The sequence below is a fragment of the Botrytis deweyae genome, assembly GCF_014898535.1.
Source record: "Botrytis deweyae strain B1 chromosome Unknown BDEW_010, whole genome shotgun sequence".
NCBI lineage: Eukaryota > Fungi > Ascomycota > Leotiomycetes > Helotiales > Sclerotiniaceae > Botrytis > Botrytis deweyae.
The window spans coordinates 26,493-40,391 of NW_024066217.1; the positions used below are offsets into that span (position 1 = coordinate 26,493).

Here is a 13,899-nt window from a genome sequence, read left to right on the forward strand (position 1 = left end):
GGCAATTATAAGCACTTTCAAGGGGATTCGGTCGATATCGATGAGCAGGCAACAAGAGCTGAGATGAGGTTTATATATTTGTTTCTCGCCTACCCATTCTCTGTAGCAATCGCTACACCTGACTTCCACCGATCGAAATTATCCATAACATGCTCCCCTCAGCCGTTGAAACGCCGTCGCCTACGGATTCCAAAATGCAGCTTTTTCCCAACTCTGGAGTCCCCGACGAGCTTGTCAATGTTAAATTTGAAGGAGCTGAGCTAAACAGCCGTGTTTTAAACACATTCAGATGTCTCATCGCAGATCTCTGTGAACAATTCAAAGGTGGCCACCCTGGAAGTGCTATGGGAATGGCAGCAATTGGTGTCGCTCTGTGGAAATATGTAATGAAATATACGCCAGAAAATCCAAAGTTCTTCAATCGAGACCGATTCGTTCTCTCCAACGGTAGGCAGTGATCTCGATTATTGAGTGCTTCCAAGTTTTAGGGGATGAGGAATAGACGATCATAGCACTTCTCTGTACTGACTTTGGAAGGTCACACATGTCTCTTTCAATATACTTTTTTACATCTTGTCGGATACAAGAACATGACTTTTCAACAACTCACATCCTACCACTCCGCAAGAACGGACTCGATTTGCCCGGGACATCCAGAAATCGAACATGATGGAATCGAGGTTACCACGGGACCTCTGGGCCAAGGAATTGCAAATGCAGTTGGGTTAGCAATGGCTACAAAACATCTGGCAGCTACATACAACAAAACAAATTACCCAATAGTGGATAACATGACCTGTTGTATGATCGGCGATGCTTGTCTACAGGAGGGTGTTGCGCTGGAGGCTATTTCTTTAGCTGGTCACTGGAGGCTCGATAATTTGGCAGTGATTTACGACAACAATCAGGTTACATGCGATGGCTCTGTGGATCTATGCAACAGCGAAGATGTCAACGCTAAAATGATTGCCTGCGGATGGAATGTGATTGATGTACACAATGGCAGTTACGATATTGAGGCAATAGTTCGAGCGCTTATGGCAGCACGAAATAACAAGGATAAACCTACTTTTATCAATATTCGGACAATAATCGGTATTGGCAGTCAGTCTGCCGGCGACGCCAAAGCACATGGGGCTGCTTTTGGTGCGGAAGATGTTGCAAATATCAAGCGGACGTTCGGTATGGATGAGACAAAGCATTTCCAAGTATCGGACGAGGTTTATGCTTTTTTCCGGGACTCGAAGCCGCGAGGAAGACAGATCGAGACCGACTGGAATCAATTACTAAAATCATATGCAACTGCTCACCCAGTACTATACGAAGAATTCATGCTTCGTGTAGCAGGGAAGCTGACGGATGATTGGGCGAAGTTCATTCCTGCGAAGGCAGAATTTCCTACTAGCCCAACGCCATCGAGAAAGTCATCTGGGCTAGTTTGCAACCCTCTCGCGGAGAACATCAAAAGTTTCATGGTGGGAACAGCTGATCTGTCACCTTCCGTAAACATGATGTGGAAAGGAAAGGTGGATTTCCAGCATCCAGGTCTGAAAACCTCGTGTGGTATTAATGGAGATTATTCCGGACGATATATTCATTGGGGAATTCGAGAGCATGCAATGGCTTCGATATCTAACGGTCTAGCAGCATTTAACAAGGGAACTATCGTTCCTGTCACTTCCTCATTCTTCATGTTCTACATCTACGCTGCACCAGGAATCCGAATGGGTGCCCTTCAAGGGCTGCAGCAGATTCATATCGCAACACACGATTCCATCGGTACAGGAGAAGATGGGCCGACGCATCAGCCCATTGCGCTGGCAAGTCTTTATCGCGCCATGCCAAATATCCTATACATTCGACCTGCCGATAGTGAGGAGACGGCTGGTGCATATATCGCTGCGCTAGCCGCCACCAGCACTCCTACCATCATCTCCCTCTCGCGACAGAATCTCGAGCAATATCCACAGTACTCATCACGCGAGGGTGTTCAGAAAGGTGCCTACGTTTTCATCGAAAAAGAGGAAGCTGACGTGACCTTGATTGGTATCGGTGCCGAAATGGTATTCGCAGTGAAAACAGCAAGTCTCCTGGAGAGTGAGTTTGGCTTGAGGGTGAGGATCGTTAGCTTTCCATGCCAGAGACTCTTCGACGAGCAATCCTTAGAGTACAAGCGGCAAGTCTTACGGTACAGAAGCCAGACACCACGTGTTGTGATTGAAGCTTATGCTGTCAATGGCTGGGAGCGGTATGCTGATTCTGGCTATTCGATGTCTTCATTTGGACACTCGCTACCTGGGGCGGACGCGTACAAATATTTTGGGTTCGATGAGAAGGTCATCGCGCCTAAAGTTTTCGAGTTGGTGCAAGACGTGAGAAAGAATGGTATTGACACCTTGAGAGGGGAGTTCAGAGATCTAAATGTCAGAAGCCATTAGTATTTTCAATAGCAGCTGTTTTCCTGTACAATGAATAATATGACCAACCTCCTTACGATTATAGACTTTCAAGTAGCAGCGATTTTGTTGATTCTGATGTTTCACCTGATATAGAACAGAGGCAATGCTCGAGAAAGCACGCTAAACGCATTAGTCGTATTAGATAATTATCTTGTTTGATATAGTCAACTTGATCATATATAGATATTATAGATTAATTATAGTTTTTCTATTTTCTGATTATAAATGATCTAAATACTCAAAAACTATTTTATATTCTAAATCTTTTAATTTAAAAATACTTTTTGATATCAGAAATAATACTATTAATTATTAATATATATTTATAATAAAATAAAATCTATATATTATTTATAAAGAATAATACTAAAGTAATTTAATTTAGATTTATAAAAAAAATATAGTTTTTTTTTATTAATTTAAATCTAAATTCTTAACTATCTTCTTAAAATCCAGAAATATAATATAGAAAAACCTTGGAGACTATATAATATAAGAGTTGGATCGCTCACGTGATACTTTGAGACCTGAAAAGCCGCCATGATTTATAAGCGCAAATGGCCATGTACATCTGCCTTGATTTGCGCTGTTCAATATCCGGATGTAAATTTTTACATCGTGAAAATATTGAAGCTTTTCTCTACTTGCACGAAACAAATAGTACTTTATTCAGCAATCATGGCTACAACAACCGACGTCTCCCCTCTTTGCGACTCTTTCAATACACAAGCCTCGACCTATGAGCGACGACTTGGGGGTAGTACTCGTAGAGTCATTGAATACGCTATTTCTCTTCTATCTGACTTACCTGAAAACCCAAAGATACTCGACAGTGCCTGTGGACCAGGTATGGTGACAGAAGCCATTTTAAAGGCATATCCCGATGCCCAAGTTCACGCCGCAGATGTTGCACCAGGCATGATAGCTTTGCTTGATAATCTTATCAATAAGAATGGCTGGCAGGATCGAGTTAAGACGGGTGTTATGGACGGTGTGAGTTTAAGCTACGCCAATGAGATCTTTGATTTTTCTATAACAAATTTCGGGATTTTCTTCTACTCTGATCCCATTATTGGTGCAAAAGAGCTGCATCGCACTTTGAAACCCGGTGGAAAGGCGGTTGTTACATGTTGGAAGGAAGTACCATTTTATCCAATTCTTCACGCAGTCCAGGCGATAATCAGACCCGGTACCGAGCCTGTCGCCATGTCCACACTCGATCGCTGGACTCAAAGAGAAACGATGGAATTGACGCTAAAGTCCGGAGAATTCCACGACGTGGAAATCTACGAGAAGGAGGTTATGTGGTGGAACGAAGGTGTTCACGAGGCGGCTAAAGGATTTACGGATAATTTCATGAACATGGTAGGGGATCAGTGGCCAGAGGAAGAAAAGAATCAGCTCCTTGGGGCCACAGAACTTCTTCTGAAAGAGAATAAGAACGGTTTTATAGTGAGGTCTGGCGATAAGATTGGCTTTCGCATGGTTGCTTGGATAGCCATTGCAACCAAAACTGTGTTGTAAGATGGTTGAAACACATATTGATCAGCGACTTATCCTAGTTTTTATTTTGACTTCATATGTACGTGTGGCTATCAATTAACACACAAGTCGGTGTATATATAATTATATCTCAATTTCCTATTACAATGGATCTCCATGCTACTTTGGCAAGGTGATGTCTAAATACTGAAGCGAAGTACTTTCTACGATGGTGATGTTTGGAAATAACATGCCATCCATGGAACTGTTCCTATTACTCTCCTACTTTCCCATAAAATATAACAGCTGCTCTGATCTCAACTCTCTCTCGGGGTCTTGCGCTGACAACATCGCTACAATTCTTGGAGGTTAGCTTTTTTAATAATAAGGAATAGTATTATTATAGTGATAGTGAAAGATCTAGTCAATTTAAGCTCGAGGGATAAATCGAATATATAGAATAAGAGTTGAATTAAAGTCAATTTAGAAGAGTTAGGTTGAGTTGAGATGAATTGCTTGTTTTTTTCTAGATTTTTTTAAAGAATATTCTAGGTTTATATAATTTATAATAAAATTCCAGTATATTCTATATTTATAAATAAGATCGATTTAAATTATATTTTATAGATGTTGGTTTGAGAGAGATACGGAAGACGTGGTTCCCACTATGTGTAGGCCCCTAAATGTCTATTTGTATTCAATCTAAGGAGCTAGCTAAATGAGGGAAATAGTAGGCCTTATATAGACACTACTGAAAGAGCTAGTCTCCTTCGCTTTCGCCTAAATACCTTTAATACAGTTGTCATTGTATGGAAGTCATTTCCTTGAAGTGAATTCCTTTGAGTGAATTCCCTTGTTCATATAATAGAGTTATTTTAGATAATAAAAAGAAAGTACAATTAATCAATTTAGCGATATTTCCTGTATACTTCTATCTAGTTCCATTTTATTTTATTTTATTATAAATCAATTTGATAAGAGATATTATTATACAATTATATGATAATATGATTTTATAATATAAGATCATATTATATATGTATTAGTCATTAAGATATCCCTTATTTAGTAAGATATTAATAAGTGATTTAGTGGACTTATTATGAATCCTCACAACAATCAAAGGAAGCATGGGGACAAACTATGAAAAATAGTTGTTAGCACAATTTCACAGGAAAGATTCACAGAACAAGTCCCTACATCGAGATACGGAGTCATCAGAATCAAAGATTTTGAAAAGCAACATTTCGTCCGTCTTTTGCCCATCCAAAAATTACCATTTATGCTCGGTATTCTGGAAGATTTGTTACGTCGCTGACACTGTTTCGGGAAATACGCTGTCTGAAGGAATAAGATCTTCTTCAAGGTTGATTGAGCGACTGTCGCATAGTGCTAGTGGTCAGTCATTAAATCATCGAAGAGAGGACGCCATGTACTTCAAATTCTGAATTAGCTTGGAGGCGTGTGATAGATTGTGGTTGAAACCTACTTAATTATCTGTATTTTGCCCTCGAGACGTGCTCGCTCAGCTGGTGTATCACAGATATAAACAGCGCGCTCAATGGCGCTTGTTGGCGAGGAATCTATTCGACATTTTCGTCAGTCCTTAGAATTGCAATGTGTGCAATTTACATCATGATAAAGATGAGTTTGAGTTACGAACCAACATGAACTCCTCTCACATGCTGCTCGAGAGCTGAGCGCTCGTCAAGTGATCTTGGGAACTCTTGGTTTCTTTTCCGCAACTTGATCAAGATTAGTACCTTAGTAGAGTGACCGTTGAGGCTTAATCTTGGGACTACTCACTTCCTCTTGGAAAACAACAACTTCTTCTGCCCCAAGCCTTTGTTTCAAAACTTTATCGATCTCACTTTTATACTGTTCCATTAGAGTGTTATCCTCTCGAAGATTCTTGAGTGTATATTTGGCGTCCAAGGGATGCTCAAGAACCTCGAACCCGTTCTTGTTCAGCGTAAAACTGTGCTCTTGTCCATGGAGACTCGTTATAGAAATTTCCGAAGAAATATACTTTTGGTTGGTTACAGGCGCCCCATTTAGAATTTTCGGCGGAATATAGCAGAATCAAGGCTTGGTACTCTCATATAAGACATCACGCTTGAGGTAAAATACTGTTCCTGTAGTCTGCTTCATAGTATTTTTATCTGGAGATTCCCAATATGAGATCAAATGGTTTTGAAAGAAGAATTTTACTGTACAAACTTCAAAGTTGCGCTGCTGGCCACGGATGTTCTCTGATTCATGGAGGGTGATAAATGAGGAATCATCATCATACCACGAGGATCGCACACAATGAAGATCGAATTCCCGACAAGAACCGCGGTGAAGTACTGATCAAAAAGAGTAAACTGCGAACTATAGGGTGTGTGGCTCGGGATATCAGAGCTCAAGAGCTCCATGGACACGGGGTACTCCAATGTCGGCCCACCCAGAAAATCTGGAAACAGACATTGCAGGGCTCTTGCTGGAACCCTATAGTCTTCATTAAATTTGCGCAACTACAAGGAGGTTTGTCATGAAATTTTCAAGTTAGGTTGATGAGCTGACAAGAAGTGATCTTAGGTGTCGCTGCTTTCTCCGACTGGTCCCTATCACTCATTCCAATCTGGATCGTCAAAAATCTCCACTTAGACAAGAGAAACAAAATTATTCTATGCATCCTCATCGGGCTGGGAATAATGTCAGTTTGAGTTCTCTCTCTCTCTCTCTCTTGCTTTCACTAGTTTCTGCGCTAACGGGAAACTTTACACAGTTCCGGTATATGTGCGATTGTTAGGACTGTCTATCTTATATCATACTTCGACCAAAAATACCCCACCTGTATAAGTCTTGTACACATTTCTCGTCACAATCGGACAATTGACTTTTATTACAGATACCAATGTGAATCTATTGATATGGGCTGGGTATGTATTCTACCTCCACACTTGACCTTCATTGCTAAAATCTCCTCAGGCTCGGACGAAATATTGCCTGCATCGTCGCTTGTGTTCCAGATTGTCGCCCTCTTGGCAAACAATTTGTACAAATAGTCAGTGTAGGCAATAGTGTACTACAGTGAAACTGTGGCGCGTATTAGCATATTGATATTGCAGCTAATACGTATAGAAAGGAGGTTATACTACTCTCGTACATATTCATATGCCTAAAGAATACTAGCAATATACTGAAATACTGAAATCCAATATAAAATATATATTCCCTATCCAAATTAGACTAGAAATAAAGGATTCCTATTTATATTAGGTAATAAAATTCCATTCCTTATTTTAAATTGAATGGGAATCCCTTATTTCAAGTCTAATTTGAATAGGGAATGTATATTTTATATTGGATTCCAGTATTTCAGTATATTGCTAATAATATTAAATAAATAAATGATATTGAATACTTTCAGTGGTATCGAATTTCATATTACGTATGTATATATTTCGAAAAAAAACTCGATACGCATTACTATCTAACCCGTATACGGATTACGGGAAATACTATTGCCTACACTGCAAATAGTAAGCGAAACCAGCACTAGATATCGTACCAGGCGCGCCGGCTATTCCCAGCAACCAGCTCAACATGAGCTCTTCAAGGTTAGGAACAGATCAAAATTTGTCCCCGGCACCAAACATTCCTTGGACCAGAACCAGAGCACATATCATCTAAAAGCGACGGCAACGGCAGGCTCAGCTCGTAGTGACCAAAGCACATTTCCTTTACAAAACAACAATGCTATCCGCGCGACTACTACAGTAAGAATGGACACTGCGTGAGATTTCTGGAGGATAGGGCTCGATGATGGTAGAGGATCTAGAGACGTCTATGGCTTCCTACAAGTATAGCTCAATTACTCTCAAATTTCAAACTCCCATTTTCTGCCCCCTCAAAAACCAGTATTCTAGGCGTAAAGTTGTTGAATATGTTTACTGCTCTTGATTTAACTTGGTTTCTGTTGCTCGGAATTAGCTTTGTTTGCAGAAATACTGGTTAATCACAGAGAGTTATCGCCCTTGAGTTGATGTAATGAATTCCAGAAATAGAGTGTTCGGAAATTTGACTTGAAGATATTTGGACAGGATGTCGATTGTCACTAGCATAAAGCGCTTGGGAACGTGTGTAATCTTTATGTTACGCAATTACCATAAAATTTGAACATCTTCGAGTGCATGGCATAATTTTATGCTTTTGGAAGCACGATGCGTTCAAGTAGGTATTCATATATCGAGACTATCGTTCGTGGAGGATAATTCTTCTTCCAGAACTAATTTGCTCTTGGTAGCTAGCTATACATCTTTCATACATGCGATACTTGTATTCTCACTCTTCAACTTCAATCCATATCAAACTTTGACTTTAAACTTAGTTCCAACTCTCATTATACGTGCTGCAATTGAGCAGAGCCCTGAAATGACCAGCAATGCACCAACCCAAACCTGTAATGATGCCCAGCTACCCCGGCTCTGAAGAAGCGCTCCACCGATGGGACTACCCACGAGGAAACCAAGACCTGAAGCCCCAAGAGCCATTCCCATACGGCTTCCCATAGTCTGTAGATCATTCGTCAAACTCATCACACTGGAAGATGGCATTGAGGCGAAGCACCCGCAGAAGAAACCATACACTACACACCATACAACCAATCCAGCAGTATTCTTCACTGCAATCCAGCAGAAACAAAGAATTGCAGCAATGAACGTGAATGGGATCTGCATATTGAGTGGGCCAGTCTTATCAGCGTAGAAATTAGGTACTATGCGGCCGATCGTTGAGCTACCGTTGATAATGGCGAGCAAATAGAAACTGAAGTTTTCGTTCATATGGCATATTTCCAGGGCGTACAGCTGAACATAGTAGAAAGGGACGTAAATGCCCATGAAACCGAAAAAGGTGCCCAGGCAGAAGACTAGAAACGGTTTGTCGCGAAAGGAATTTGCGTTATATAATTTGCGCCGCGTTGCTGGCTGGATACGTTGTTTCATTACAGCAAGTGGAACAATAAATAGGGCTAGCATAACGAAGGCGATAATTCTTGTTGCCCAGCCTGAATCAAGACGTAGTTGTATCCTGCTGGATATAATTGGAAAGATCACACCGCCTATATTTCTATTTAGCCTTGACAATATCATATGAAAGAGGCTGACTTGCCTATACTGCTACCCGTAGAAGTGATACCATATGCAAATATCTTCTTTGTAGTAAAGTATTGGGGAATGATCGAAACAGCACCAACAAACAAGCAGCCAGTACCGAAACCCACAAGTACTCCTTGTGATAGAATCACTTGCCAATAAGTCTTGGCAATGCTGGCAAGCATCATTCCTAAAACACTCAAAATTACGCCACTCCAGATCAAAGCCCTCATGTATCCGGCATCAAATATAGGGCCAGCGGCGGCACCTACGACGTATAGAAGGGCAGCCTGAACGGAGCCAATCCATGAGATAGTAGATTCGGATTCGAAGCGTAAAAGATTGGTCTGGTAGAAGGTTTGATATACACCATAGGTATTTATGATCCCCCTATTATAAGATGATAATGTCAGAAACTATAACACTTCTTACTTGGGTGGGAAAGTATCTACCAAGTGTTTACGAAGATACACCAAGACCCGGCAACGTGCAGCCATGATATAAGATCACCATTGGGGATTTCAACGGTAAGAAGTGGCACTTCTCCACCTGCAGGCTCAACTGGATTTTTATGGGAAGACTTTTCTGTATCGTGCTGTTGTGTGCTGCTCGGAAGAATTATCATGGAACTTTGGTATGGCACATCTATCTCGTGTTTCCCCTCAACTGGGTCCTTTTCGGCAGCCATATTAGGTAACGAAGAAGATTGAAATTGCAATGAAAATGAATAGCAGCTTATGTGACCCTCGAGTTTGTTGATACAACGATGAAGAAAGAAATGAATATTGATACCTCGAAGAGATTACAATGACTTCCCTCTACCGAATGCGATTTTTGAAATCCCTGTAACTAGCTCGGACAATTTAAAGCGAAGCCATTCAAATACCGATAATCCATCATATCTAGATTGTAGCATGTGGCGTAGCAAGGTTGCATTACATTAGCTCCACTTTTTCAACTGTTTATACCTGCCGAAAAAGTTGTGTTGATGACCCGAGTTTGGACATACCCCTGTGTTTAAGCCAGACTGAAAGGGGATTTAGACCGAAGGTACCTATGTCATGATTATCTGCAAGTAAAATCACGTCCAGGGGTATATGCAAAAGTTACCAATTGAGCACGAAGAGAAAGAAGGTCGGTTATAAAGCTTCTCCCGGCTATTATTGAGTACTCCTAAACTCCAACGCTACTGTACTTCAATTTCTCAAAAGATCGTATTTTGGGGCAGATCAATTGTGCTCAACATTTTCTCCAACCAAAATCAATTTTCATACCATCAAATCATGGATGAAATTCCATCTGATTGTGGCCAGAGACTGCTTCCAACATTAATTGACCACTATGCGAAGTCTCAACCAGAAAGAACTTTTGTTGCTATCCCAGCCGCAAAAGATCTCAAAGGTGGATGGAGAGATGTGAGCTATCTCAACTACTCCCGAGCCATCAACTGGTGCTCATGGTGGATCGAAGAGCACCTTGGCAGAGGAAATGACTTTGAAACAATGTCATACATGGGACCACTTGATCTTCGATATCTGATCATACTCATGGCTGCCACAAAGACAGGCTATACTGTATGAAGAAATCACCTTCCATAAGTTGAAATAATACTAAATATACATCATTGCAGGCCTTCTTCGCTTCCAATCGCAATAGTCTAAACGCACACCTGTCCCTTCTCAAATCCACCAAGTGCAACACACTTGTGATTGCTGAAAATGGAGCACCCGTGATTTACAAACAGATCATTGCACAACGGCCGATGCGTGTTAAATCTATGCCCGATCTAGACATCTTTCTGAATCTGGACGACAAAGTCACAACTTATCCATTTGAGAAGACATTTGCTGAAGCACGATATGATCCATTGATAATAATGCATACATCTGGTTCAACCGGGTTTCCCAAGCCAGTCTTCGTCAAGCATGGAACCTGGGCAGCCATGGATGCGTACCAAATGATACCACCAAGCAATAAAGGACCTCTACACTCCGACTATCTGAGAAGGAGGCGAGTGTTCCTCAATCTGCCGATGTTTCATGGAGCATGTGAATGTTTCATATATGGCATGGGTGTATATGGCGGAGCGATTCCCGTTCTCCCACCCTCGGGCCCTCGAACTGCGGAAGTATTAGATATGGCACATAGATATGCCAATGTCTTTGGTAGCATTGCACCACCTTCTATCTTGAAAGATCTGTCTGAAACACCAAGATACTTTGATGGCATCACCAATCGAGTGAGTTTTGTTGGTTTTGCGGGCGGTTCTTTGTCGCAGGAAATTGGAAACAAAATCTCCAAGACAATCAAGGTCATTGGATATTTTGGGTCAACGGAGACTGCATATCTGCCATGTCGTATCTCGAACGTTCAGGATTGGTTATACTATAATTACAGCTCATACCTGGGCCACGAATATCGGCCTCGACCTGACGGACGGCATGAAATGATAATTGTGCGCGACCCGAAGCTAGAACTATATCAAAGCATATTCTGTACATTTCCTCAATTGAAAGAGTACTCAACAGCCGATTTATATGAACAGCATCCGACAAAGCCAGGTTATTGGGCACATCGTGGAAGAGCCGATGATATCATCGCTTTTTCGAGCGGTGAAAAGACGAATCCTATAACATTTGAGGAAACAGTGGCAGCACATCCCGCCATTACAGCAGCGTTTGTGGGGGGTAACAATGAGTTTCAAGCATCCCTTCTTGTCGAACCTAAGATATTTCCTGCGACCAAAGAAGAGAAGTTGGCCTTGATAGATACGCTGTGGCCTACGATCCAAGCCGCCAATAGAGACTGCCCCGCACATGCGCGTGTTCTGAGAAGCTTCATCATCATAGCATCAGCAGACAAACCCTTTCCACGCGCAGGGAAAGAGACCATTCAAAGGGCTTCGGTACCTGTCTTATACGCTGAAGAACTCGAGAGGCTGTACAGTGAGAAAGCAGCCGTTGATACTCAAGGTTCACTAATAGAAGGCGTGGATTATGGAAACCTTAAACACTCGCTCCACAACTTAGTTGCCACAAACTTTTGGTTACAAGGAGATCTTGATGATGAGATGGATTTTTTTGAGGCAGGTTTGGACTCATTGCAACTGCCCGGATTCATCAAGCAGATCAATGCATTTCTCAGCACAGTGAAGCCTGGATCTGAGCCGGTATCGACTGAGACGATTTTCGCAAATTCAAGTATTGATAGATTGTCGGAGGCTATAGAGATCAGCGGTGGTGAACGTTGAGTAAAAGAACGCGTGTAATCAGAGACCTGGGGAATTGTTTCCTTTTCTCTTGGTCGTCAATTTGCTGCTGCATTATTTCCATTCTTCGATGTAATTTAAAGCGGGAAAGACGTAAGGAGCAGCTTGTGGATCGAGGTTCCAATAATTTATTAGTATGTGAAGTGCAATTGAAAAAAGATGTATCTGAATAATGTGCTTATCCTGACTCCTAATGATGATTCGCCATCAATCAAGCTCACTCCCCACGATCTATCTTCACTTTCTTATCCATTAATCATACTCCATACCACCGACTACAATGCGATATCTCTAACATCCACTAAATATGATTCAATGAGCCCTAGAAACTACCCAACTCATGGAGTAGCCGTTGAAGCGGGTTTTTCTCAGACATAAGAGCACCGACTCTAGCGTCAATTGAGCAAATTTATCAAAAATCTAGAAAGCCATAGGTATTTTGTCATATTCATTTCGGAGCTGTCGCCGTCGAGCACTTCTTGTGTGTCACTTGCCAGTTTGGAAATGAGCATCTTAAGTCTTAAACAGAAAACGTTTTCCAATCCATCTCCATATTTAGTGATATGCTGACAGTCAAAACAAAGTCGATGATGGGAATTACTCGTGCGAACGGTAAGTGTGAGACAATATCATCGAGAAAAGAAGGTACATACGTGGACCGACAGCAATAATTGTTTTGATTGTAATATCCTCCAGACTTCAATCGAGACATCGAGAAGGTTCGATCTGAATTTTGATGGTTGACAAAAAGTTAAGAAGAGAAAAATCGAAAAGCGGAAATTGACTGCGAACCTACGACTCTAACCACCACTTCTAGTGATGGCAGCAACTGCTCGAAACCTGTATTATACGGTTCGCGACCTCTCAATACTGCCAAAATACCCGTCGCAGAATCTGGCTTTGGTCAAATCGATCAATTTTCCCCCATTCAACCCAGTCATACAGCAGCTAACAATTTGACAATTCACCTACTCAAAGCATGAAATCAATCCACAAATTCAGCTAGTTTACAGCCATTTTGGAGACTTTGAGCATAAAAAGACACCGAATGTTGTTCAAACAATATCGTCAAATTTATGATAACACTTCACAAGTACCTACGTTAGATGTCTAATGATGAGAGTACAGCAATGTTGAATGTGTTACCGGATGATCCCACTCACACTAATCCGTCATGGCTTTCTCACGTGCTCCATCATTCTTTGCTCAAATACCTACCTACATAACCTCACTTACCCCACATTCAGATTATTAAAGACCTCGGGAGATTTAAGAAAATCTCAAGTATCAAAATTTGTATGAACCCTCTCATAAATTAGATGATGCAATACTGATTGAAGATTTGACAATTCTATCCGCATGAGATCTAGTATGCAAACATACGTTCTGAAAAACTCTATTATTCGATATCTCCAAATATTGTTAATCAGAAACCTCAACGTACTCCACTATCGGAGTTTTTTGCAACTCGAATGCCGGGCAGCTATAACATTTCGGTATCAAGGACAAAATCTACCCTGAGCGCCTTCTACGCGAAAGTTCTGCGGAC

The 13,899-nt window shown here is 41.3% G+C and overlaps 4 protein-coding genes across 4 annotated transcripts; 3 read left to right on the forward strand and 1 right to left on the reverse strand.

Annotated features, from left to right (window-relative positions):
• Positions 1–149: 149 nt before the first annotated feature.
• On the forward strand, positions 150–2,438 carry EAE98_005102 (uncharacterized protein; the record flags this gene model as incomplete). The annotated part of the gene is made up of 2 exons (XM_038952723.1): positions 150–447; positions 538–2,438. 2 exons carry the CDS (start codon positions 150–152, stop codon positions 2,436–2,438), a joined length of 2,199 nt encoding a protein of 732 aa, XP_038810565.1.
• Positions 2,439–3,137: 699 nt separating this feature from the next.
• On the forward strand, positions 3,138–3,983 carry EAE98_005103 (uncharacterized protein; the record flags this gene model as incomplete). The annotated part of the gene is made up of 1 exon (XM_038952724.1): positions 3,138–3,983. One exon carries the CDS (start codon positions 3,138–3,140, stop codon positions 3,981–3,983), a length of 846 nt encoding a protein of 281 aa, XP_038810566.1.
• Positions 3,984–8,293: 4,310 nt separating this feature from the next.
• EAE98_005104 (uncharacterized protein) lies at positions 8,294–9,770 on the reverse strand (the record flags this gene model as incomplete). Its single annotated transcript, XM_038952725.1, has 3 exons — positions 8,294–9,048; positions 9,099–9,472; positions 9,535–9,770. The coding sequence occupies 3 exons, from the start codon at positions 9,768–9,770 to the stop codon at positions 8,294–8,296; spliced, it is 1,365 nt and encodes a 454-aa protein (XP_038810567.1).
• A 595-nt stretch (positions 9,771–10,365) lies between these two features.
• On the forward strand, positions 10,366–12,332 carry EAE98_005105 (uncharacterized protein; the record flags this gene model as incomplete). The annotated part of the gene is made up of 2 exons (XM_038952726.1): positions 10,366–10,656; positions 10,713–12,332. The coding sequence occupies 2 exons, from the start codon at positions 10,366–10,368 to the stop codon at positions 12,330–12,332; spliced, it is 1,911 nt and encodes a 636-aa protein (XP_038810568.1).
• Positions 12,333–13,899: the final 1,567 nt, after the last annotated feature.